Source organism: Tursiops truncatus, chromosome 1 (assembly GCF_011762595.2).
Source record: "Tursiops truncatus isolate mTurTru1 chromosome 1, mTurTru1.mat.Y, whole genome shotgun sequence".
In the NCBI taxonomy this organism is placed as follows: Eukaryota; Metazoa; Chordata; class Mammalia; order Artiodactyla; family Delphinidae; genus Tursiops; species Tursiops truncatus.
In genome coordinates, this window is record NC_047034.1 from 146,390,045 (window position 1) to 146,414,999 (window position 24,955).

Below are 24,955 nucleotides of genomic sequence, written 5' to 3' on the forward strand. Positions count from 1 at the left end.
CCCTCCGGGCTTCCCTGGTGGCGCAGTGGTAAAGAGTCCAGGTTCGTGCCCCAGTCCGGGAAGATCCCACATGCCGCGGAGCGGCTAGGCCTGTGAGCCATGGCCACTGAGCCTGCGCGTCCGGAGCCTGTGCTCTGCAACGGGAGAGATCACAAAAGTGAGAGCCCTGCGTACTGCGCAAAAAAAAAAAAGCTCCCTCCGCCTCCAACATTAGATATTCAAACTGCAGGTTCTAACCTGCTGTCTCTACAGTGCAGCAAAGTAGCCCTATGAATGCTGGAAATACTAAACCCCTTAGGTAGTAGAGGGCAGGCACTGTTTGGAATTCAGATCCAAATACTGCCTGGTGAATACCAATTTCTTAAAGGTCAGGTCAGAGGCAGCCGAGTCATGGGTCTCACACTAGCCCTGTACCCTGGACATCAGCGAGGGCCCAATGGGATGGCTTTAGTAACAGTGCCCTAACCACCAGCACCCTTACACTGGGCAGCCAGAACTGCTGACCCATTATCCACCTTTCAACCCCACATCCCACTGAAATGCTCCAGGCAGCCCATGATCCCACTCTAAGATCTTTAAACACAAGTCCAGAGACCAAGAGCTTTTTAGCATCTTTATTTAAGAAGTCAAAACTGTGGACAGGTAACAATTCCAACTGTTGATATTTTCTGTTATAACAAATATAACTCAACCAGCCAGTTCTCCCCCCAGATTCCTTCTTCCAACCACATCCAGAGTGTCCATCAGTCAGTCCCTTAGTCACTTTCAAACCAGAAAGCTCAATTTTCTACAATTAGCACACCAGTTTCCTCAAGGATCACTCCCCCCTCCCCAGCCCCAAGTTTTCTTCAGTTCTTTTTTCCAGGACAGGATTATGGCCCCAGTTGGAGACGAGGTGGATAAGACAGGTGCCACCTAAGGCCTGGCTTAGAAGCTGTTATCAGTTCACAGTCAAAGTCCATCAAACAGTATCAGCACCGAAGAGCAAGATCTTCACCAAGTCTTGTTTTTTATAGCTCCTGTCCAGGGAGAGCACCATTCAAAGTTCACAAGACAGCTGGGTTCAGAGTATTTAAGATGGAAAAAATATAGCACCATTGGAAGATAAGGGCCTACAGCCACACTTGATTTCATCACCTCCACATGAGACAGGAATCTGGATTAGAACTTCCAACACAGAGATCAGTAGAGGAGGGAAAAAAAACCCACAAAAACCTTTGGCCACCATATAAAACCCGGAGTGCTCCAAGGCACACATTTAGCCAATATTTAAGGAAAAAAAAAAAAATCATCAAAGCCTCAACCTTTGCTTACAATCTTTATTGAAGTTATACAAAAAGAATCCCCCAAAAGTGAAAAAATACATTATATACAAAAACACTTTCCATTGGGAGGAAGGCTCTGCTCCCTCTCTTAACATGCAGTGCTTTCAACTGTAGCTCCAGCCTCCACTGTCCCCTCCACTGCTGCCCGGCATTCAGCCTGATTCTCAGCCTGGAAGATAAACAGGGAGCCTGGGCATAAGTGACCCTACTTTAAGCCATTCTTTCTTACACAACTGAGCAGGCCTCAGTCAGAGGAAATAAACACAGGTCCCTTATCTGCTTTGCTCTCTACACTAAAAGAGCAATGACCACAAGTTATAAGGCCATTTCCTAAATTCTCTGTAATAGGGCCAGTGTTCATATTAGAAAGAGGAGCAAAAAAAGACTGAATGGTCTTGCCAATTAAGTGTCTTCTCATACATTCATTAGAGTGGGACCGGTGATATGTATATAGGTTCCATTTGTCAATGAGACGTCCTATATTTTGTAACCAAACTGTTTCCTGTATGACCTCATTGTTTTTGGGGGTTGCACTCAAGTAATCCAAACAGGCTCAAGTTGGGGAACATGCACTTAGAAGGACTGGTTTCCCCAGGCCCTGAGAACAAGGGGAAATGAGGCAAGTGTCCAAACCCTGCTTAACTGCCCACCTCCTCCTCCATGTTTTCCGAAACTTCAGTTCCACTGGAGACAGCATCCCCACTGCCTCCATTCACCTCCGGCTCTTGTTTGGCTTTCTTTGCATCATCTTTCCGGGGGCTCTCTTCCTCCGGTTTTCTCTAAAGATATAATTAATGGTGAAGGCTTCACAAGTGTGCTTAATGTTTTCAAAAGGACAACTGTAAAACAATTCCTTAACGCCCCCCTCTTCCCTATGGTGCAAAGATCCCAACACCAGGATTCACAGCTCTAAGGGTCTCCCTGGCCACAACCTGTCCTCTGCAGAAACAGATTGGTCTGCCCAAACATACCAATTCAGCCTCTCTAATGGAAGAGTGGGGTGGGGATGAGGAATAGATCTGAACAGTAACCAACCCACAAATTTGAATTCCTACATTTGAGTCAGGAAACAAAGCAAGAGTTCAGGCTCTTCCACAAGAGAAAAAAATTACTGCAACAGGCAGAAGGCAGACTCACACAAGTTTAAGTATCAAGAGATCTGCTGCTGAATGACTACTGTAAACCTGCCAGCTTCCTAAGATGGGCTGATCTGACCAGTCCTCCTCATCACCTTTCCTGAGAGCCCTTGGGCTAAAAACCAGGAAAGTTTTGCTAGAAGACATACTCAGTCAAGACCGATCTTCATTCAAATCCTCGCCTATTTTTGCAAAACGAATGTCTTATTGCACCTAGTATGAGGGGTGTTCATAGGAAAGATACTCCTCATGTATCATTTGGAGGAAAAAAAAATGCAGAGTGAGAAGAAGACAGAAAAGAAATGACCACATATAGATTTACCTTCTTTCTGACAAGGTGAGAAATATCGGTCACACAATTTGATGAGGAAGCACCATCTGTTGGCTTTCTACAGGCGATCTGGCAATAAGAAACCTTTGTTAGCAATGTACTCCTAGACAAACACTGAGGTCTAATATTAAGTGACAAAAACCACCTGAATACCCACCATGGAGACTGAAGAGCCTCCTCCACTAGGAGTGAAACCTGAAGTAGAGCTCTCCACCTGTGTGAGAGATGACAAACCCAGGTGGGTCCCAGGACAGAGCCGACCAGGTCACCCACCTACAAGCAACTGTTTAAGACCTCAAATACTAGTGGCCACCATATAGTAGCAACATCACTCACCTCCTCTACTCATACCCGTGGTCACACATAGTAAGTAGCTGAGATAGAATTCAAACCCACACAGTCTGGCTCCAGAGCATATTATCTTAAGCATTAATATTTACTATGTGAGAGGAACAGTATATGAGTTCTCACATTCCCTCTGACCTCCAACTCCCTGGAAACCAAGTCATAAGTTAAGATTCTTAAGCAAATGTCACGCTAATACCATGATAAAGGGCCTTCAACAATATCGAATATACTATTATCAAAACTTTAAAAGGAAACCAAACGAACCAGAGTTGCTTTCAGAGCCAATTCAGCTACATTCCCACTACGCTGGGACTCCTTTGCATCTTCTATCTTCTCTCTAATTTCAGGTAGCAGCTCCTTCAGCTCCTCAATTTCTTTCTCATATTCAGTAGGTGACCCTTCGGCCTCCTTCATATGCTCATTAAGTACAGCTAGGAAGAACAGGCTGAAGTGATCAGTAACAGATAACACAAAAGAAGCCTTTTTTTTTTTAACTGTCAATACTGGATCCATCAAAATCATTGTGGAAACAGCTGATGCTTACTCACCCATTCTCTTCTCAATGACTTCAATAGATTTGCTGAACTGTGCCACTGCTTCATCATACTGGGAGTTGTACCCATAGGCCAAGCCCAGCTGGTAGTGGGTCTCTGCAAGGAGCCGATCATGGGCTTCCAGGTACTGCTCCTGCAGGTTTAGGCAAGCCTGGAACTCCTCCACAGCTTGGATGTAATTCTCTAACGAAGAGAAAAATAGCAAGCAATACTTCTAAAATTTCAGACCATGCTGCAGGAATATGCTCCCATCTTATATTTCATTTTTCTTTGTAGCATCTCCAGGACCCTTGACTAAAAACCATCAAAATGACTTTAAAAAACCTACTGAGGTGCTTCCCTGGTGGTGCAGTGGTTAAGAATCCGCCTGCCAATGCAGGGGACACAGGTTTGAGCCCCGGTCCAGGAAGATCCCACATGCCACGGAGCAACTAAGCCCGTGCACCACAACTACTGAGCCCGCACTCTAGAGCTTGTGAGCCACAACTACTGAAGTCTGCGTGCCTACAGCCCATCTCCGCAACAAGAGAAGCCACCGCAATGAGCAGCCCGTGCACTGCAACGAAGAGTGGCCCCCGCTCACCCCAACTAGAGAAGACCACGCAGAGCAAGGAAGACCCAACGCAGCCATAAATTTAAAAAAAAAAAAAAAAACCCTACTGAGAAGGACTTCCTTGGCGGTCCAGTGGTTAGGACTCCGCACTCCCAATGCAGGGGGCAGGGGTTCAATCCCTGGCTGGGGAACTAAGATCCCACATGCTGCACAATACGGCCAAAAAGAAAAAAGCCTACTATCCTTTTAAAGCTAATTGCCCACAATTTATGATCAATTGAGCTAAATTTTAAGGAATTAGAGGAAGATTAAGGCAGGGGCAAGGGATGTGTTAGAAAAGAGAGTAAAATGGAAAATGTATTACCAGATTCAACACTAACTTCTCCAAGTTTAAGATGTGCCTGTGCAGCATAAAGCTGAGCTTCTTTCGTGTCTTGCCTAAAAGAAGGAAAGATGGTCAGAAACCTTATTAATAAGCATCTGTCGAACCCTAACTGCTTTGTCTTCAACCACCAAGCTCCCAACCTAGAAGCACCAAGAGTTTTACCTTTTAAAAATGATCTTTGCTAAATCCAGCATATCCCAGGCAAGCTCTAGGTTCCCAATCTCCTCTTCTTCATTTTCTTGAAGAGACTGAAATATATCCAAATCATTAGTATTAGGCAGAAGTACAAGACAGGCATCATTTGATTATAAATCTAAATGTATAATTTAGTATAGCTTGGGGGCGTGGGACGGGGAGAGACTGATATAGGATTCAAAGTTCATATTTTTCTCCCTAAACCTACAGAATGGACCCCTACAAAGTCTACCCCATATCACCTTATGTCAGTGATAGTTAGCAGTGATATGTTGGGTCATGTCCTAACTGACAGGACCCCCTGGGTTCAAATGGATCTGTCTATTCCCAGCATGAATAAAGGGTCCCCAAGCCCTAACCAAGAAACAGCTACCTACAATAATCATGCCTACACTAGTAAACCAAAGTCCCACAATAAGAAAGTAGACAATGATACTGAACAAATAATTCACCTTGTTTTCAAGAAGTGAATCATTTGGTGTTTCTTCAGCCTTGTCATTTTCTTTATCCTCCTCTTCTGAGCCCTCGGTTTCTGCAAGTAAAAATTCTTCAGTATTGAGAATATTAAGGATCTGACAAGTCAAAAATTCCAATAAACATTTGTCAAATAACCTATATTCTGAGGTAGGACAGGCCAGATACTAAGCCAAATCAGTTAACATCTGAACTGGATGTAAATAATAAAGCCAGTGGTTAACAGTCTAATTCAAGTCTAATCCAGACTTAGACTGTATAATCTTATAGTGTCTATGGTTCAGAGCTTCAATGATCAACAGGCTGTGTTTCTCTTCTAAAAGTCAACCTGGACCGTTCAGATCAAAACAGATTAGCTGACTTTTATTCATGGGCTTTAGAAGCTCCCATCTACTCAACCAGAATCAGTTGGAGGCCTCAGCCAGTATTCCTGGGGTCTTTAAGCCAATTGTCAGTTAATACTAATAAGGCTAAGAAAATACCAAAAGTTAAATTACTCCAGTCCATTCAAAGCAAGAATACTCAAGAGACTAGCTTTCCCACAACAGAACTGTGAACGGAAAAGCATAGCCCTTACCAACTCTCACCAATGAGCATGCCACACACTCCAGCCAGCTCTAGCACGTACAGAATTTGAGTGAGCAGTACCATGTTAAAATTTCCAGCCATATCAACACCATATTTCACCATATTAACAACACTCACAAGTTAACTGCCTGTAAGGACAGGCTGCTGATAAATAGCTCTACACATCACTTAAAGTTCAAAATGTCAAGTGATTAATAAATGAACCTTTGGGGGTCCACAATTCATGAAATGGGTATAATGTGCCTATCTCTGCCATCTTTCATTAAGCATTTAACACCAGCAGAAAAGCTCAAATATTGTCTCCTAACTAAAAACTAGGCCTTAGAGCCATGAAGTCAGGTTAAAGGACTTTTATCTAACAATACTGCTTCGGGATGGGAATAGGCACAGAAAAGTCCTATAAATTAGGACAAACTAAAGCCCTCTAAGAACCAGTTAAAGTTACAAGCTAATTATAGTTAACCTCTACAGCAAACAAACCGCATTTTATCAAGTGCCTCCCTTTTCTCCTGTTGACTATGTAATTTGGTGCTTCTGAAATATAAGTACCCACACCACCATACACCATTATATTTCCATGCCCAAATTTCGAAGTGGTTTGTGTACTTAGTTCCCTGATGTTAGACTAGATGGGTGGTTTTATTGACTCTGACAATGAAGCCCATCCTCCACCAGAATATATGACAGGTGAAGCAGATCTTTGTATTTCTCACAATACTAAAAAAACCAAACACCTTACCTTCCCAATTTGTAGGAAAATTTGACAAAATGTTGTTATTCTATGTTCTTCTTATTTACCTGGTATCTGTTCCACTCATACCAAAATGCTAAAAGTTGACATCTAATTTGCATAAAATAGTTATTTGGAGTTTTACATCAAATTTTTAAATTAAAATTCTTATAATGGTCTGAGAAAAATATTGGTTTCTCTTGAGGAATCTGTACTACCTTCATGGAATGGTGGAGAGGGAGCTAGGTTAAAGAGAAAGCCATTACTTTAAAATAACACTTTCCAACCTGGTAACCTGTACCCACATATTACTAGGAATGCAGTGAAGGCCTCAATAAAGAGATCTGTTAAAATATTTTCTAAGCTTCTTTGAAAATGGAGTCTTTTTTGTGGTATGCCATCCTTCAGAGAAAGGGAAACAATGTTTTATAACATACCATTTCTCTGATCTTGTAGCATCTTCAAAACAGTACGGGCAGAGAGTTGTGCAAACCAGAAGAATGACTCTCAAAGGCCAAGTAAAGGCAATCTGCTGACTCTCTGGTTATTCTAGCATTCCCAAAGGACAGTCAGGAAACACTACAAATTGACCTGTACAGTCTTTCTGAGCATGGCCAAGCTTTATGCCTACAACATTAAAATTTTGTTCACTTACCAATCATATCTAGTGTGACAATGAGAAAAGAATAGGCTTATTATCTTTTTTTTTTTAAGGGATATAAAGAGCCCAAGAGATGGCAGGAAATGGAGGTTTTAAGAGAAAACCTCTTGTAAGATTTCTGCAGGCTAGTGTTACCATGTAAATTTCTGACAAGAGGTGGGTTAACAGAAGGGATGAAAGTTGCCTTCCTCAGTGTGAGGTATCTTTGGAAGAACAATACATTCAAATCAGATCTAGGGTCAGATTCCAGTACTGTGATGTACTGTTTGACCCTAAACAAGTCACGTAACCCCTAAGCCTCAGCTTCCTCATCACTATAACTGGAGTAATACTACCTACTTACACAGTACTGTATTTTGGAAATCAAAAGTAATGTATGTGAGAGCTCTAACAATGTTACTTGTGAGACTCAAATGAATAGTTTTTCAACTGTGGAGAAATGACATCTCTACTGTAGCTTATTATTCAAAGTCCAACTTCAGAGAGCCAGCAGAGCTTTTTACTACTCTAGCTAATTATCATTAAAAATTAAGACATGGGAGGTTTTTTTAAATTGAGGAATTCAGTTCTGTGCTTTTCCCATAGATATCTCCTAAAGCCCAATAAGTAGCCCAATGGTTCTACCATTTAGCCAATTCACTACTGGTTACCATGCCTGTGCTGGCTGGAGTACAGGGACCTGCACATAGGTAGAAGGAAGTTTACCAGAGTCAGCTACACATATTGATAATGGGTCTTTGAACATCTAAAACTTAAGAGAACTCGAAGTAGTCTGTCAATTATATAAGTAATATATATGTGTAATAATGATTAATTAGAATATACCTATGGTTATTAATAACAACATTAGATAAATCTTATGGACAGTAGAATCCTCAAATGATAGTATAACTCAAGTCAGACGTGCCAGTTATGGAGTTGGTAATTAGAGGCTTATACATCTTAATGAAACTGAATCACAATTAGACCAATAATACTATATAAAGCATTCACACTTTATAATGTTTTAAGTAACAAAAAATTCAGTTTAGCAGCCAAAGCAAGCATGAAATGAGGGGGGAAAGCAGCAAGAGGGCTTAATGGTTAGGTTTTCTGTTATCTTTGGAGGGGGCTAATTTAACTAATGTGAATAAGCCTCTAAACACTTACTGAAGACTAAAAGTAAAGATTACCAGAGTTCTTCCACTCTGGCGATAGAACATTCAAGGGTTAACTGCCTTCATATAAATGGCATGCCTGCTTAAGTGTATCAATTCAGTGGATTCTACTGCTCTAATCCTGATTCCTAAAGCAGAGAAAAAGGAACCAAGTGAACAGTAAATTTAAAAATCAAGAGGCATGCAAGTGAACATCCATTCAGCATTCTCTGCCAGCCTAGCCCACTATTTCCCTATCTACCCCACTTCCCACCCACCTTTATTGGCTAGTATGGTACAAGTTACTGATAGCTAGCCAAGTCTCAGATATTACAGAAAGGCCTATTTTGCAGTTAGTAAAGCGTTAGTTTATAAGCCAGCTAAAGAAGACTTGCTTTAACTTGCTCAACTTATCACCACCTTCTTAAACTAACCCCATTTTCACTCAGCCCTTTCCTAATCCGGATTAAAGGCAGACGGAAAATCCTGAATGGAAGGCTGACTTTTACCCATGATTAGTGAGTCAAATCCAGAATGTACTCCACCCACTGCAGCTCTTGCATGTCCCGGTTACCTTCACCCTCTTTCATCTGTTCTTCTTTGTCTTGTGTTTCTTCATTAGCAGCTATCTTAACTTTGTCTTCAGGGGATTTCTCAGTAGCCCCCTGGGCTACCTTAGTCTCAACCCCATCTCCAGCTGCCTCAGACTCTTCTATAGACAGCTTAGTCTCCTCCTGGCTAGGAACCAATTCTGCCCTGACCTTCTCCTCTAGTCCTGAGCCATCTTTTGTTTCTGTCCGTCCTTCTGCATTAGTCTTCGGTTCATTGGGAGTGTGATCCCCTGCAGCTGATAGTCCATTGACTGCACCATCCTTAGGGAGAACTGGCTCCTCCTGCCCAGGCTTCTCGGAGACTTCTGATCCAGCTTCTGCAGCCGAGGCCTCTGCAGCCTGTGCTGTCACCTCTGGTGACTCTTCAGCAGGAGGCAATTCTTGCCCTACCAACTGCTCAAGAACAGCCTTTCCTGGCTCACTTGCAGGGACAGCTACCTGCTCCTTTGGCTCATCCCCACCCACATCCACTGGCTTGACTGCTTCTATCTCCACTGCAGTGCCCTGCTCTTCTAGAGTCACAACAGGTTGCTCTTCTGAAGCTTCTTTTGGTTTCTCCTCTATGCTCGCAATTACTTCTCCCTGACCTCCTTTTTCTCTGAACTCTTCTTGGACGTCAGTTCCAGAAACTGATTTTCCTTCCTCAGCATCTGGTGTTTCCCATTCTGCCTTCTTAGAAGTGACTTCAGCTTCATTCAGTCCTTCTGGTGCTGCTGTTCCTTTTCCCTCTTTAGTGGTTTCAGTTAACTGATCTGGAGTTGATTCAACTTTTTCCTGTAGTTCCCCTGCAGGCTCACTTATATCCATATCTTCTCTTCCACCCTTCTCCATATCAGTTTCCTGTTCTTTATCCGTTTCAGGCTTTACCAGAGACTTGTCTTCTGTTTTTTTGGCTTCTTTTTCTCCCATGGCGTCATAAACCTGTTCTCTCAACTCTTCCCTTGCTTCCTCTACATGGTTAAAGAACATGAAGCATAAACATGTCTTCGAGTTTAATGATAAAGGCATAAATGGAAACTAAAAATACATTCCCTTTAAACCCTCAAACAGCCTGGCTTATGTTTTAGCAGATGGCCTGCAAATTATCTGCCCCCTTGAGAAAAGCAAAGGGAAACTCCCAGCTAGCAGAGCAACTTACTGCAAAAGAAACCCAAGCTCCTTAAATTAGATATTATTTTACTTGAGCATTCTGATATCAGTTAGGTAAGAGATGCCAAGCTTTACATTCTCTTCTATACACTATATAGACCTCCATCTGATATGTAAAATTCTAGCAGCCAAACTCAAATTAGAAATTAACATTTAATTTTCTTAGACACAAAAAAATGTAAAAGGGCTCCAAAAGCACAGCCATTAAAATAACTGAGCTGTAAAGACTTTTTAAAATTCACATCAGAAAAATATTTAAGGTTGTTTTAATACTTAAAACATCCATTTAAATAACCAGACTTATTTGGGAAATTAAGTTATCCCCTTACAAAAGCCTGCTATCTGTTTCAGTAATCAGCCACCTCCCCTGCAGTCTCCACCAGATGCAGGTGTCACCCCAGGAGAGACCATTCAGGATAAGGAGAGCCCTATTTCCATCACTTGTACACAAGAAATCAACGTCGCATCTCTTGAATGTCACATGTAACTCCACATACCATCTATGTTATCATTATTTTCTACCAGAGTTTCTTCTTCTGTTTTTTCTCCTTCCTCCTCTTCCACATGCACACCTTCCAGGGCATTTCCCAACACACCATTCTCCATTCTAGCAGAACAAAAGGAGAAAGCACTAAAGGTATGATGGCTAGAACCTAACAGTCTTTGTAAGACAGAAACTGTAGTCCTGTATTATAAAAGCAACAGAAGAGTAAGCAAGTACAGAGAATATAAACTATAAGCACTCATGAAAGAAATGCAATGATCAAAACTTTTAATATAAATTAAGGCTGTAAGAGCACTGAAAGAAATAAACATACCCTTTTTATCCAGCCACCTGAAAAAACACTGATGACTCTTATCAAAAGGGCCATATTTCCCAAACTTCTCATCCACCTACATTTCTCTAGATGGCCAAAAACATTCTGGCAAGGTTTTCGAGACAAATCCTTAGAATGCTCTACAAAATTAGAAAACTTAGCAGAACTGAGATTAAATAGATTACAGAATATTTGCTCCTCTGTGTACCCTCAATATATTTTATTCTGATTAATAAATTCTGGTGGAAAATACACAACTTTCCAACAGTTAAGACTACTTGTGAGTCTTCTCTTAAGACATTTTCACATGCCAGTGTTTTCAAATTGTCCTTCATTCAGTCCTTCTTATGGATGACTGTTTTGGGCTAGCTGAGAGTGATTTCAAAGGTTCTCTCTCTAAATTGGACTTTGATAAATTACTGACTGACTATTCACTAATGGAAAGACCTCTGCTTCTAATTACTGCAAAAGTCAAAATTTAAGTATAACTTTACTCTTTGTATCAGGTGACTTTCAAAACTCCCATCAAGGGAATTCTCTGGTGGTCCAGTGATTAGGACTCCGTGCTTTCACTGCTGGGGGCACAAGTTCAATCCCTGGTTGGGGAACTAATATCTCACAAGCCCACAGCATGCCCCCCCTGCCAAAAAAAAACTTCCATCAATATTTCATGCTCCTTCTAAACCCCCCCAGTAAAACCAGTCCCACTTAGCTCATGTGAAATCTCAAAGCTAGTAAACAATCTTAGCAAACAAAGAAGCAAGTTTTTAAATAAGACTACTATGATACAAAACATATTCCTTAAAGACTTGGCTTGAAAGACATACCTTGCCAACTCCAAAAGCGATTTCCCATAGAAAAAGAAGGCTTCTCCACATTCATTAGCTGTCTCTCCATACTTCTTACCTCTACAAAGAGAGTAACAGCTAAGATCTGAATTAACATCTAGTCTAAAAATTTCTTCCCCTAGTTCTTTAGCTATAAAATGACATTTCTTCTGTAACACATCCTTCTAGGAAACCAATGCTCCACTCCTCTTGCTTTGAAGTCAAGGTCCAAGGGACTTTAAGAATGAATGAATTAATGTTGCCTGTTCTTCATCTATATAGTATATAATTACAAATTTAGATATATAATATACATTATATAATTAGAATATAATATATACTCTAAAAGACAGCCATTTGCTACAGTTATACTATATAATCTAAGAGCCAAATTACATTAATAGGCGTTTCTCCTGGTATAAGATAGGGGTCAATACGGGCCAGAATATTGTTAGAGTTAGAGGGCCTTTGGCTGGGACCCAAAGCATGAATAAGGTCCATGGAAAGGCATGATGATAAAGAGTTAAGAGAATGTTCTCTGGAGCCTGACTGCCTAGGTTCAAATCCTGCCTCTAACTTTTAACCTTAGTCAAGTTACTTAATCTCACAGTACCTCAGTTTTCTCATCTGTAAAATGGAAATGTTAAGAACCAGTCAGAGATATTGCAAGCACTAATTAAGTTAATGTATATAAAATCATTTAAAATAATGCTCAGAAATACAGATAGCACTATATACACAAATTTAAGCTATTAATATCTAGACAGGGAAGAAGAAGAGGAAAAAAATCACAAGTGTGATAAATGGTGAGGAGGTACTTTATGTGGAGTAAGGAGACCAGCTATCATGGGGTAAAGGATTGGCAGAAATCATGCTAAGTCAGGCCAACTAATAGCCTGAGAGATTAGTGAGAGTAAACAGTACAACTAAACAAAGAAACTATTGTGATGAAGGTCATGTTTAAGGGTAGTCTACTAGATTAGGATAATGCATCTCAAATTTTCCTCCTAAATACCCTTAATGGCAGGACAGTGAGAATACTGAACTTTCCAGGAATAAGGAATAAGCTAAGAAGCGTGTTTCTATGTGCTTAATCTTAAAAACTTAGATTTTAACATTTTCATTTTAAGATAACCACATACTTTTATATAAAAATACCTAAATACTCAGCATCAGATGAAATCTGGGCCCTACCCTTAGCACAGCACTGAATACCAGAACCTCAGCTCTTCAGACTCAGGTGATGATGAAGAGACCAGAGGCCAGAGGCCAATAATCTGAAAAGATTATTGCAGACATCCAGGAGTAAGACTCTGTTCTAGAAGGAGTAAGGGTTGTGGGGAAAAATGGACAAATATGACCCTGAACCAAAACCAGGACAAGTTAGTTAGTGATGAACAGAAAACAAATTACCTTAACTCAGGAAAATCAAAGGCTGAAACTGGTCAGTGATACATAAGTTTTATAGTCATAAATTTACACATGAAAAATAATCAAATCTTCTTAAACTCTTGCTCTTTATTCTTTTTATCCCATTAAACAACTTTTTATGATTCAACTTTATTAGGAACACAATATCCCATCATAGCAAAACACAGTACTTACAAAAGACTAGCTGCTTCCTGGAAGGCATTGACAGCTGCTGGAATATCCCCCATCACCAGATGTTTCTGTCCTAAACCCAATAGTTTCTTAGCTTCACTATCCACATCCAGACTGCAAGAGAAAGATTTTTTTCAAATGTCAAATACTTTTAGAACCAACATTTTTGGAATACCTGCTACATTTAAACCATAATACTTTAATTTCTTTAAACCTCTGAACTACTCTGGCAAGGCTTAGCTAACCCACACTTACCTATCACTAAAAAAACTCACTACTAAGATATATGAATGGTAAATAAGCACATGAAAAGACGCTCAACAACATCAGTCATTTGAGAAATGCAAAATTAAACTCATAATGAGATACTATTATACTCCCACTAGAATGGTGAAAATGTAAAGACTGACCATTCATCAAGTGTTGGCAAAGATGTAGAACAACTAGAACTCTCATATTCTGCTGACGGGAATGTAAAATGGGAGAGTCACTTTAGAAAACAGCTGGAGAGTTTCTTAAAGTTAGATATATACCCACCATATGATATCTAGCCATTCCATTCCTAGGTATTAACCCAAGAGAAATGAAAGTATATGCCCATAAAGACACGTACACAAATATGCATAGCAGCTTTATCTACAGTAGCCAAAAACTAGAAACCCAAATGGATAAACTGTGATATATCCACAATATGGAATATCAATAAAACGGAATGAACTGTTGAAACACATAACATGGATGAATCTTAATTATGCTGAATCAAAGATGCCAAAAAAAAAGTACATACAGTATGATTCGATTTAGATAATATTCTACAAAATGCAAACTCATCTACAGCAACAGAAGGTGGATTAGTGGTTGCCTGGAGAGGGAATGAAGTACAAAGGAGCATAAAGAAATTTTGAGATGATAAATATATCCTTATCTTATGATATTGGTCTACAGGTATATACACATGTAAAAGCTCATCAAATTGCTCACTTCAAAAATGTGCAGTTTAGGGGACTTCCCTGATGGCACAGCAGTTAAGAATCCACCTGCCAATGTAGCGGACACGGGTTCAAGCCCTGGTCCGGGAAGATTCCACTTGCCGCAGAGCAACTAAGCTCGTGTGTCACAAATACCGAGCCTGTGCTCTAGAGCCCATGAGCCACAACTACTGAAGCCTGTGCACCTACAGCCTGTGTCCCACAACAAGAAAAGCCACTGCAATGAGAAGCCCACGCACCACAACGAAGAGCAGCCCCCATTCGCCACAACTAGAAAAAAACCTACGCACAGAGACCCAGCACAACCCAAAAAAAAAAAAAAAAAAAAAAACCTTCAAAACAATAATAATAATAATAGAAGGAGAAGACTACTTAGAAAGAATCTAGGCTAAGACCGAGGAAATAGTAGAAATGGTTAGATTTTCAATATACTTATTTTGGAATTTGCTAACGTACTGGATACATAATTTCTTGAATGAAAGTGATAAAACCAATGCTTTCTGGCCTGGGCAACCGTGATAACAGTGGACACTTACTATGTGTCATGTGATAATTATACCTATATTTACATTTAATCTTGGTATCCACTTCATAAGGCTGTAACTTATCTCCATTTTACAGATGTGAAAACAGAGTTAGTGGCAGGGACCATCTAGATCTCTAGATCATCTAGACCATCTAGATCAAGATTTATACAACACTGCCATTTACTGAGATAGTCAACTGAGGAAAAAGCAGGTGAGGGGCAGGGTAATCTAGTTTTGGACATGTTAATTGTAAGATGCCTACTGAACCTCCAAGATATTCAAAGGAAGAGATTCAAGAAACATGTAAGGACTAAAGATACAAATGGGGTGTTATGCGCTTAAAGCCACAGGCCTGAGCTAAACTGGGGGAGATTTACCTAGGGAGTGACTATTAATAAAGAAGTCATAGGACTGAGCCCTGAGAGCATTTCTACATCAGAGGCAGGGGAAATGGGGAAGAACAAGCCCTTGTCACTCCCCCTACTGAAAAAAGAATAGCTAGTAAGGGAAAAAAATATAGTATCCCTGAAGCCAAATGAAGACATGTAAAGAAAGTGATCCACTGGATCAAACGTTACTGACAAGATTAACTAATCACTAGATTAAGGAATAATATAGATGGCATTAATGACCATTAAGCAAAACCACTTTTTTTTTGTTTTTTTTGCGGTACGCAGGCCTCGCACTGTTGTGGCCTCTCCCGCTGCAGAGCACAGGCTGCGGACGCGCAGGCTCAGCAGCCATGGTTCACAGGCCCAGCCGCTCCGCCGCATGTGGGATCTTCCCAGACCAGGGCACGAACCCGTGTCCCCTGCATCGGCAGGCGGACTCTCAACCACTGCACCACCAGGGAAGCCCAAGACCATTTTAGAATGGTGAAAGAAAAACTTGAAGAATGTTCAGGAAATAAAAAAGGGGAAGTAAAGAAACAAAGTAACAACAACTCTTTCATGTTTTCTTGTCCAAGAAACAGAAATGAAGTAATAGGTAGAAGGGGATGTGGGGGATCAATGAAGGGTTAAAAATAGGAATACAGGGCTTCCCTGGTGGCGCAATGGTTGAGAATCTGCCTGCTAATGCAGGGGACACGGGTTCGAGCCCTGGTCTAGGAGGATCCCACATGCCGCGGAGCAACTAGGCCTGTGTACCACAACTACTGAGCCTGCGCACCACAACTACTGAGCCTGCGCCTCTGGAGCCTGTGCTCTGCAACAAGAGAGGCCGCGATAGTGAGAGGCCCCCACTTGCCACAACTAGAGAAAGCCCACACACAGAAATGAAGGCCCAATGCAGCCAAAAATAAATTAATTAATAAACTCCCACTCCCAACATCTTCTTTAAAAAAAAAGGAATACAGTTTGCCCTTCTCATCAACCAAAGATTAAAAATACTCGGGGGGGGGGGGTGTACAGTGTGTGGTAATTCCAGAAAGCTCCAAAAAGCAAAACTTGAATTTGCTGCATATTGGCCAACTATTTACATAGCATTTTCATAATATTTACAACTATTTATGTTGTACTAGGTAGTATAAGTAATCTAGAGACAATTTAAAGTATATAGGAGTATGTGTTCGGTTACATGCAAATACTATGACATTTTATATAAGGGACTTGAGAATACACAGATTTTGGTACTGGGGGCGGGGGGCATCCTGGAACCAATCCCCCATGAATACCAAGGGAAGACTATGCGATACAAATAATAAGACTATGCAGTACAAATAAGCTCATAGGAGAGGAATGGAGTAGTACTGCTGGATAGAGAACTACAAGAGCTCTGTTTTTGAGTAGATGACTGAGGATGGGATCCACTGAACAAGTGGAAATGTTGGTCTTTATATAGAAAAGCAATGGGGACTTCCCTGGTGGTGCAGTGATTAAGAATCCACCTGCCAATGCAGGGGACACGGGTTCGAGCCCTGGTCCGGGAAGATCCCACATGCTGCAGAGCAACTAAGCCCATGTGCCACAGCTACTGAGCCTGCGCTCTAGAGCCCACGAGCCACAACTACTAAAACCTGCGCACCTAGAGCCTGTGCTCTGCAACAAGAGAAGCCACCGCAATGAGGAGCCCGCACACGGCAACAAAGACCCAACGCAGACAAAAATTAATTAATTAATTAATTATTTTTAAAGGAGAGCAACGGCTCGCAAACTTTTTGGTCTCCAGACTCTTTACGCTACCAAATTACAGAAGGCCCTCGAAGAGCCTTTCTGGATGTGAGTAATATCTATTTGTATTTACCATATTGAAATTAAAACTAAAAAAAATTTTAAATATTTTAAAATGTTACATGTTAACATGACTTCTATGAAAAAATGACTATATTTCCCAAACATAAAAAATTTAGTGAGAAGCACTACTGAACATTTTTACAAATCTCTTCAATGTCTGGCTTAATAGAAAAGCTGGATTTTCATATTCATTTTTCTGCATTTAACGCATTGGGATTTGTTGTTTTCATTGAAGTATAAAATATCTGACCTCACACTGATACCTGTTTGGAAAAGGGAGTACTTTAATAACCTTTTTAAATTTTTTTGTGGGATCTTAGTTCCCTGACCAGGGATCGAATCCAGACCCCTGGCAGCAGAAGCGCGGAGTCCTAACCACTACACCACCAGGGAATTCCCTTGAATAATCTTGTAAATGGCTGTGGATTTTCTTCTCTGATACTACACCAAAACTCAATGAGTGGTAGTTCCTTAAAGGTTATTTGCAATGCAGAATCTGAAAATGTATTGACGAACTTTTCATACTGCTACATTAAAAATCATTGTTCTGGGACTTCCCTGATAGTGCAGTGGTTAAGAATCCGCCTGCCAGTGCAGGGGACACGGGTACGAGCCCTGGTCCAGGAAGATCCCACATGCCGCGGAGCAACTAAGTCCATGCGCCACAACTACTGAGCCTGCACTCTAGAGCCTGCGAGCCACAACTACTGAAGCCCGCACGCATAGAGCCTGTGCTCTGCACCAAGAGAAGTCACCGCAATGAGAAGCCTGCACACCGCAATGAAGAGAAGCCCCCACTCACTGCAACTAGAGAAAGCCCCTGCAGCAATGAAGACCCAATGCAACAAAAAATAAATAAATTTATTTATTTAAATAAAATAAAAATCATTGTTCTATCTTGTACTCTGAATAGATCTCCTATTCATGAATGATTTTGTACACTCATATACATAGCAGCATTATTCACAATAGCCAAAAGGAATCAACTCAAGTATCCACTGACAGATGAATGGATAAACGAAATGTGGTCTATACATACAATGGCATATTATTCGGCCTTAAAAAGAGAACTCTGACAGATGCTATAACATGGATTAACCCTGAAGACACTATGCTAAGTTAAATAAGCCAGTCATAAAAAGACAAACGATGTAGGATTTCATTTATAAAAGGTACCTAGAGTAGTCAAATTCACAGAGACAGAAAGTAGGATGGTGGCTGCCAGGGGCTGGGGGAAGAGATGGGACGTTGTTTAATGGGTAGAGTTTCAGTTGGGGAAGATGAAAATGTTCTGGAGATGGATGATGGAGAGTTTCACTTCTGCAAGAAGGGACTGGCTCCACAGTAACGTACATGTACTTAACATTACTGATCGGTACACTTAAAAACAGTTATGATGGTAATTTTTTTTAATATTTATTTATTAGGCTGCATCAGATCTTAGTTGTGGCAGGCAGGATCTTCGCTGCAGAGCGTGGGCTCTAGAGCGCGTGGACTTCGTTGCCCCGTGGCATGTGGGATCTTAGTTCCCCGACCAGGGATCGAACCTGAGTCCCCTGCATCAGGAAAGCGGATTCTTAACCACTGGACCATAAGGGAAGTCCCTATGATGGTAAATTTTATGTTATATGCATTTACACCACAATAAAAAACAACCACCACCACCAATTTCATCAGAAGAGTCTTGAAATATTGGGACTACATGAGACAGGCTCACGGTAGTCAATACAACTTCGAAGATTTTAATTTATTTTCATTTGAAAGCTCAAATTCTATCACTGACAACAGATATTCTCAGTTGCTTCCCTTAAAGTGACAGCCTCACTTTATTAATTTTTGATAAACTGTCTGCCAAATACCCAAGTCTGAGTGATCAGTCTGTTGTTCATCCTTTGAAATCCAGAATTCCATGAAAAATTTAATTTTTTTTTTTTTTTTTTTTTTGCGGTATGCGGGCCTCTCACTGTTGTGGCCTCTCCCGTTGCAGAGCACAGGCTCCGGACGCGCAGGCTGAGCGGCCATGGCTCACGGGACTAGCCGCTCCGCGGCATGTGGGATCTTCTCAGACCAGGGCATGAACCCGTGTCCCCTGCATCGGCAGGCGGACTCTCAACCACTGTGCCACCTGGGAAGCCCCCAAAATTTAATTCTTTATTCAAACAGTCACACAAATGCTTTTCTTAAAGACAACCATCTTACCTACCTACTTCAGGGTGCAGAATTAGCATTCCTATTTCCCATTTTGTCACACAGATTATTCTAAAACCATGTAGTGAAGGACTGAGAATAAATTTATTAGTTTCTATTGCTTCATCGTGGAAGCAAAGAAGTGAAACTGGGAGTGAACTACTTGTACTGCCTTGACCTTTGTTAAATAAAGGTCCAGCAAGTTTACCCACCATTGATTTTGCACCATTAGTGCCAATGTCAACCAGCAAAAACGGCAAACGGTCTACCAATACGAAAAATTTTGACCTTACGGAATCTCTGAAACGGTCTTGGGGGTCCCAGGGGCATACAGACTGCACCTTCAGAACCTCTGAATAAGAGCATGGACCCACATCCAGAAGAATGTGGGACTTCCCTGGTGGCACAGTGGATAAGACTCCGTGCAGCCAATGCAGGGGGCCCAGGTTCAATCCCTGGTCAGGGAACTAGATCCCACCACAACTAAGAGTTCGGGTACCGCAACTAAGGAGCCCGCTGGCTGCAACAAAGACTGAGAGCAAACAAATAAAAAAGAAAAGAAAAAATAAAGAAAGAAAAGAATGTGTGGGTACAGATTTAAGATAGATTAAGAAACTCCTCTTCCTAACTGCTTATTACTGAACAATCAAATGTTTTATATATATTTATTTTATTTATTTTTGGCTACATTGGGTCTTCATTGCTGCATGCAGGCTTTCTCAGAAGTTGCACGCAGGCAACTTCTTCGTTGCGGTGCATGGGCTTCTCATTGCAGTGGCCTCTTGCTGCGGAGCGTGGGCTCAGCCACGTGGGCTTCCACAGTTGTGGCACATAGGCTCAGCAGTTGTGGCTCATAGGCTCTAGAGCACCGGCTCAGTAGTTGTGGCACACGGGCTTAGTTGCTCCGCAGCATGTGGGATTTTCCCGGACCAGGGCTCGAACCCGTGTCCCCTGCGTTGGCAGGTGGATTCTTAACCACTGCACCACCAGGTAGTCCCCAATCAAATTTTCTTAAAAAGTAAAATCATCAAGTAAGAGCAAGAAGACAGGTGACGGTACTGAATATTAAGAAGTTACTCAGCAGAATGGGAGAACAACTTGGCCAGGGAAACATGCTATAGTTGCCAGGCAGTACTAAATAACCATTTCAGATCAGCTGTTACAAATTTATGAGACTAGTCATGTTTTTTCCAACCATCCTTCCAAGTTTCTCTCAGAATCAGATTACCATACTCCTCAAAAGATCATCAATGCTTAGAATATTAATAATCACATATCAGCAGTGTTCCAGGGGTGAAGTAGCCTAGCTACATTTATACCTTATTCTCAGTCCAGAAATTTAATACTATGGTATATACCAAGACTCTAAAAAGGTTACACGAATGTTTTTAGGACCAATCCTGAGCAGTACTCCTTCCACCCCAAAACGAGACTGACTCACAAATCAGTAGGTAGTATTTGTAAAAGACATGGTTTAAATAACCAAGATAACAATGGAATTTAAGACCACAATGTGAAATGATAAAACAAATGAAAACTTAAAGACTCTTAAAAAGTGCAGATATTTTGCAAAAAGGATTAAACAGAATTTAGAACAGTAATTTTCAACCTAAGTGAGCTTAAGATTTAACAGGAAGCTTTTCCAAAACACTCATACACTAAAAGCTTAAGAAATGAAATTTCTAGGAATGCAACCCAGGCATTTACCTTTTGGATAAGCTTTCTAGTTAATTAATTATTATGCTTACCTCTGGTTAAAAACCACGGTCACATCCAGATGGGGAAGTTACATGGAAGTACATGTGAGCTCAATATAAAATTTAAAACTTTCAACCAGAATAACAACAAAATTGAAAATGGCAGCCTTACAAAACAGAGATCTAAATCAGTAGAAGTATTCAAAGAAAGAGTAAGTTAGGGACTTCCCTGCTGGTCCAGTGGTTAAGAATCTGCCTTCCAATGCAGGGGACACAGGCGGGGAACTAAGATCCCACATGCTGTGAGGCAAATAAGCCCATGTGCCACAACTAGAGAGCCCGCACACCACAACTACAGAGTAGCCTGTGCACCACAACTAGAGAGAGGTCTGCACTGCAACTAAGATCCGACACCGCCAATAAATAAATAAATAAAATATTTTTAAAGAAAAGAATAAGTTAGGGACTTCCTTGGTGGCACAGTGGTTAAGAATCCGCCTGCCAACGCAGGGGACACAGGTTCGAGCCCTGGTCTGGGAAGATCCTACATGTTGCAGAGAAACTGAGCCCGTGCGCCACAGCTACTGAGCCTGTGCGCCACAGCTACTGAGCCTGTGCTCTAGAGCCCGCAAGCCACAACTACTGAGCCTGCATGCCACAACAACAACAGAAAAATAAGTTAGCATTTGCCAGGCATGTTGGGTACTAAGTAAGAAGAATTAAACAAGTTTTTCAATTCTAATATTTTAATCAAATACAAAAAAAACTGACGACATCGTTGTCAGGACTCCATACTTTAGACAGGTACTTTAACATTCAGTCTTATTCGTTACCTATTGAAAATAATGAAACAAACTGCCCTCAAGTTATATACCTCTTAGTCTATGTTCCAGATATAAATCTAATTGCACCATGTAAATAATCTTACCTCTCCACTTTATCTGTAGAGGTAGAAGGAGCAGGGGCATCTTCTTCAATTCTGTAATGAAAAATTAAGAGGAAAAAAGTAAAAATGAAGGCTATTTTAAGACTAGAAATTAAACAAATTAAGAAAATATGGGGACTTCCCTGGTGGTGCAGTGGTTAAGGATCCGCCTGCCAACGCAGGGGACACGGGTTCGAGCCCTGATCTGGGAAGATGCCACATGCCACGGAGCAGCTAAGCCCATGCGCCACAGCTACTGAGCCTGAGCTCTAGAGCCCGTGAGCCACAACTACTGAGCCCTCGTGCCACAACTACTGAAGTCCGCGTGCCTAGAGTCCGTGTTCCACAACAAGAAGCCCACACACCACAATGAAGAGTAGCCCCCGCTTGAGGCACGTAGAGAAACCCCACACGCAGCAACAAGACCCAATGCAGCCAAAAATAAATAAATAAATAAATTTTATAAAAAAGAAAATATAAAGCCATAAAAAGAGCGATTTATTGGGCTTCCCTGGTGGCGCAGTGGTTGAGAGTCCGCCTGCCAATGCAGGGGACACGGGTTCGAGCCCTGATCTGGGAAGATCCCACATGCCGCGGAGCAGCTAGGCCCGTGAGCCATGGCCGCTGAGCCTTCGCTCCGCAACGGGAGAAGGCCACAACAGTAAGAGGCCCGCGTACCGCAAAAAAAAAAAAAAAAAAAAAAAGAAGAGCGATTTATTAAATGCCCAAAATATTAAGGTTTTACATAATATTTACATTATCAAATTTAATCCTTACTCATTCAAATAACCGTTGTATGCTTATTTGCTACACATGCAGTATACTACAGTGAACAAGACAGTTACATCCTAGATCTGAGTTTACGATCGGACAGAAGAGAATGCAGTATTTGTTATAACCCAGTATGTGCAATCCTGAAAATCTCACATTCTGCAACTGCTCACTAAAAATAAGTTTTTTTTAAAAAAAAGGAAGAAGCAGTTTCCCAGAACATTCATTTTTTTTGAAAAGTACTAATAAATATCTTTAAAATATTTCATAGTTGTGTTTACTAAAAAAGTCTAGAAATAACGACCAACTCAGCAGCACGAGTAACCCCCCTAGCACCTAGACTGTGCTCCTGAAAATCCATTTCCCACTAAAAATAACCAAGACTCTACTGAGAAAGAATTGATTCTAAGCCAGGGCAGGGGAAGTACATAGGTGAATCTGGGACAATTTCATGCCAGAAAGCAACAATACTATATCTAATATTATTTAGGGTCATATCTACTTATCGTCATGCTAAAAGGAATTATAAAGGAAAAGTGGAAATCCAGGGTAAAGCATGGGAAGAGTTCTTTTTACTATTTTTTCACTTTTCTATAAATTTGATGTTTCATATTTACAAAAGTATTACAAAAGCACACTTAGGAGCCAACCTCAGTAAAATCTCACTGGTCAAAAGGGACAATGAGCATCAACAAAGATAATAATTGCATAACCAACAAGGACCTACTGTATAGCACAGGGAACTCTGCTCAATATACTATAATAACCTAAATGGGAAAAGAACTTGAAAAACAATAGACACATGTATACGTATAACTGAATCACTTTGCTGTACACCTGAAACCAACACAACATTGTTAATCAACTATACCCCAATATAAAATTAAAAAATTTTTTAAGATAATTACAATTGATTGGAAAACTCCAAATATGTTTAAATCCATGAGTTCACAATGACACAAAAAAAACAAAAAGAACTCGTTAGTCATTTTTAGAGACTGATAGGAGACCACTGCATTATTTTGAAAATTGATAAATGGGAAAGAATTTACCCTTTCTTTACAATAAAGTTATACCTTAGGTAGGTTTCAAGACAGGGTCGACTTAAGTTATTACTTAGGAACCCTATAGATTGACACCATTCACTTGGTATCAATTTAAATTCTTGTCTCTTTTTACCTGCCCCATCATCAGTTTTCACCTATATGCCAAAGGCAACATTCAGCTAAGTAAAGACATATTATCATTTATAAATGTGCCCCCAAAGCACACCATGAGAGCTGAGAATGCTGTTAGCTGTGGTGAAATGGAAAAAAGAACAGTGGGAAAACAGGAAACTTTACTAGTGAGTACTAACACCTCAGGAGCAATAAATTAGAATTGAAGTATGTACAGCAAGAAACAGTAGAAGTATGAGAGAACGCAAGAAGCTGTAGGAGAGAAAAAGGCTTTCCTATATAGACATTACTGAAAACTCCTCCAAAGGTTAAAACATACATATAAATAGAACTGAGTCAACTAATTTTTCACACCTGGACTTTCTTGTTTAGTGATAACAAATTTATTAAAATAGCAGTGTAATATACACAGTGTGGACGAAACAAATGAACAGTTAAAAAATAGCTTGCTGGGCTTCCCTGGTGGCGCAGTGGTTGAGAGTCCACCTGCCGATGCAGGGGACACGGGTTCGCGCCCCGGTCCGGGAGGATCCCACATGCCGCAGAGCGGCTGGGCCCGTGAGCCATGGCCGCTGAGCCTGCGCACCCGGAGCCTGTGCTCCGCAACGGGAGAGGCCACAACGGTGAGAGGCCTGTGTATCGAAAAAAAAAAAAAAAAAATTGCTTGCTCAATTCAATAAATAAATATACTAATTCAAAAAATTAAATTCAATAGACATTTTAGTACCCACTATATGCTAAGCATCAGACACAGTCTCCAACAAAAGTTAAAGCAGAGGAGACAGGGAATTCCCTGGCGGTCCAGTGGTTAGGACTCCTCGCTCTCACTGCCAAAGGCCTGAGTTGGGGAACTAAAATCCCACAAGGCGCAGGGCGCCGCCAAAAAAAAAAAGCAGAGGGGACAACTTGAGAAAGGCAGAAGAGATTAAATGCCAGGCAGGGACTAACTATATTGGAGTCTGAGTTCTAGAAAATGCTTTAGAGATGAAAAGGTGTCAGTTTCTTTCAGCAGGATCCAAAATCT

General features: G+C 40.9%; 1 protein-coding gene across 5 annotated transcripts in view; it reads right to left on the minus strand.

Moving 5' to 3' along the window:
* Positions 1–1,304: 1,304 nt before the first annotated feature.
* NASP (nuclear autoantigenic sperm protein) overlaps positions 1,305–24,955 on the minus strand; it is a 35,145-nt gene continuing 11,494 nt past the window's right edge. Inside the window, exons 2-15 of one of the 5 annotated variants that reach the window (XM_019937874.3) lie at positions 21,986–22,036; positions 13,427–13,537; positions 11,822–11,920; positions 10,674–10,783; positions 8,991–9,977; positions 5,280–5,359; positions 4,795–4,880; positions 4,612–4,685; positions 3,689–3,877; positions 3,405–3,571; positions 2,950–3,006; positions 2,784–2,861; positions 1,976–2,104; positions 1,305–1,494 (exon numbers count right to left, since the gene is read on the minus strand). In XM_019937874.3, the coding sequence (XP_019793433.1) occupies positions 1,414–1,494; positions 1,976–2,104; positions 2,784–2,861; positions 2,950–3,006; positions 3,405–3,571; positions 3,689–3,877; positions 4,612–4,685; positions 4,795–4,880; positions 5,280–5,359; positions 8,991–9,977; positions 10,674–10,783; positions 11,822–11,920; positions 13,427–13,537; positions 21,986–22,036 (2,299 nt within the window). In that variant the 3' untranslated portion in view covers positions 1,305–1,413. The remainder of the gene's footprint in view (positions 1,495–1,975; positions 2,105–2,783; positions 2,862–2,949; positions 3,007–3,404; positions 3,572–3,688; positions 3,878–4,611; positions 4,686–4,794; positions 4,881–5,279; positions 5,360–8,990; positions 9,978–10,673; positions 10,784–11,821; positions 11,921–13,426; positions 13,538–21,985; positions 22,037–24,955) is intronic. The other 4 variants (XM_019937875.3, XM_073790390.1, XM_073790396.1 and 1 more) reach the window with 4 other exon arrangements.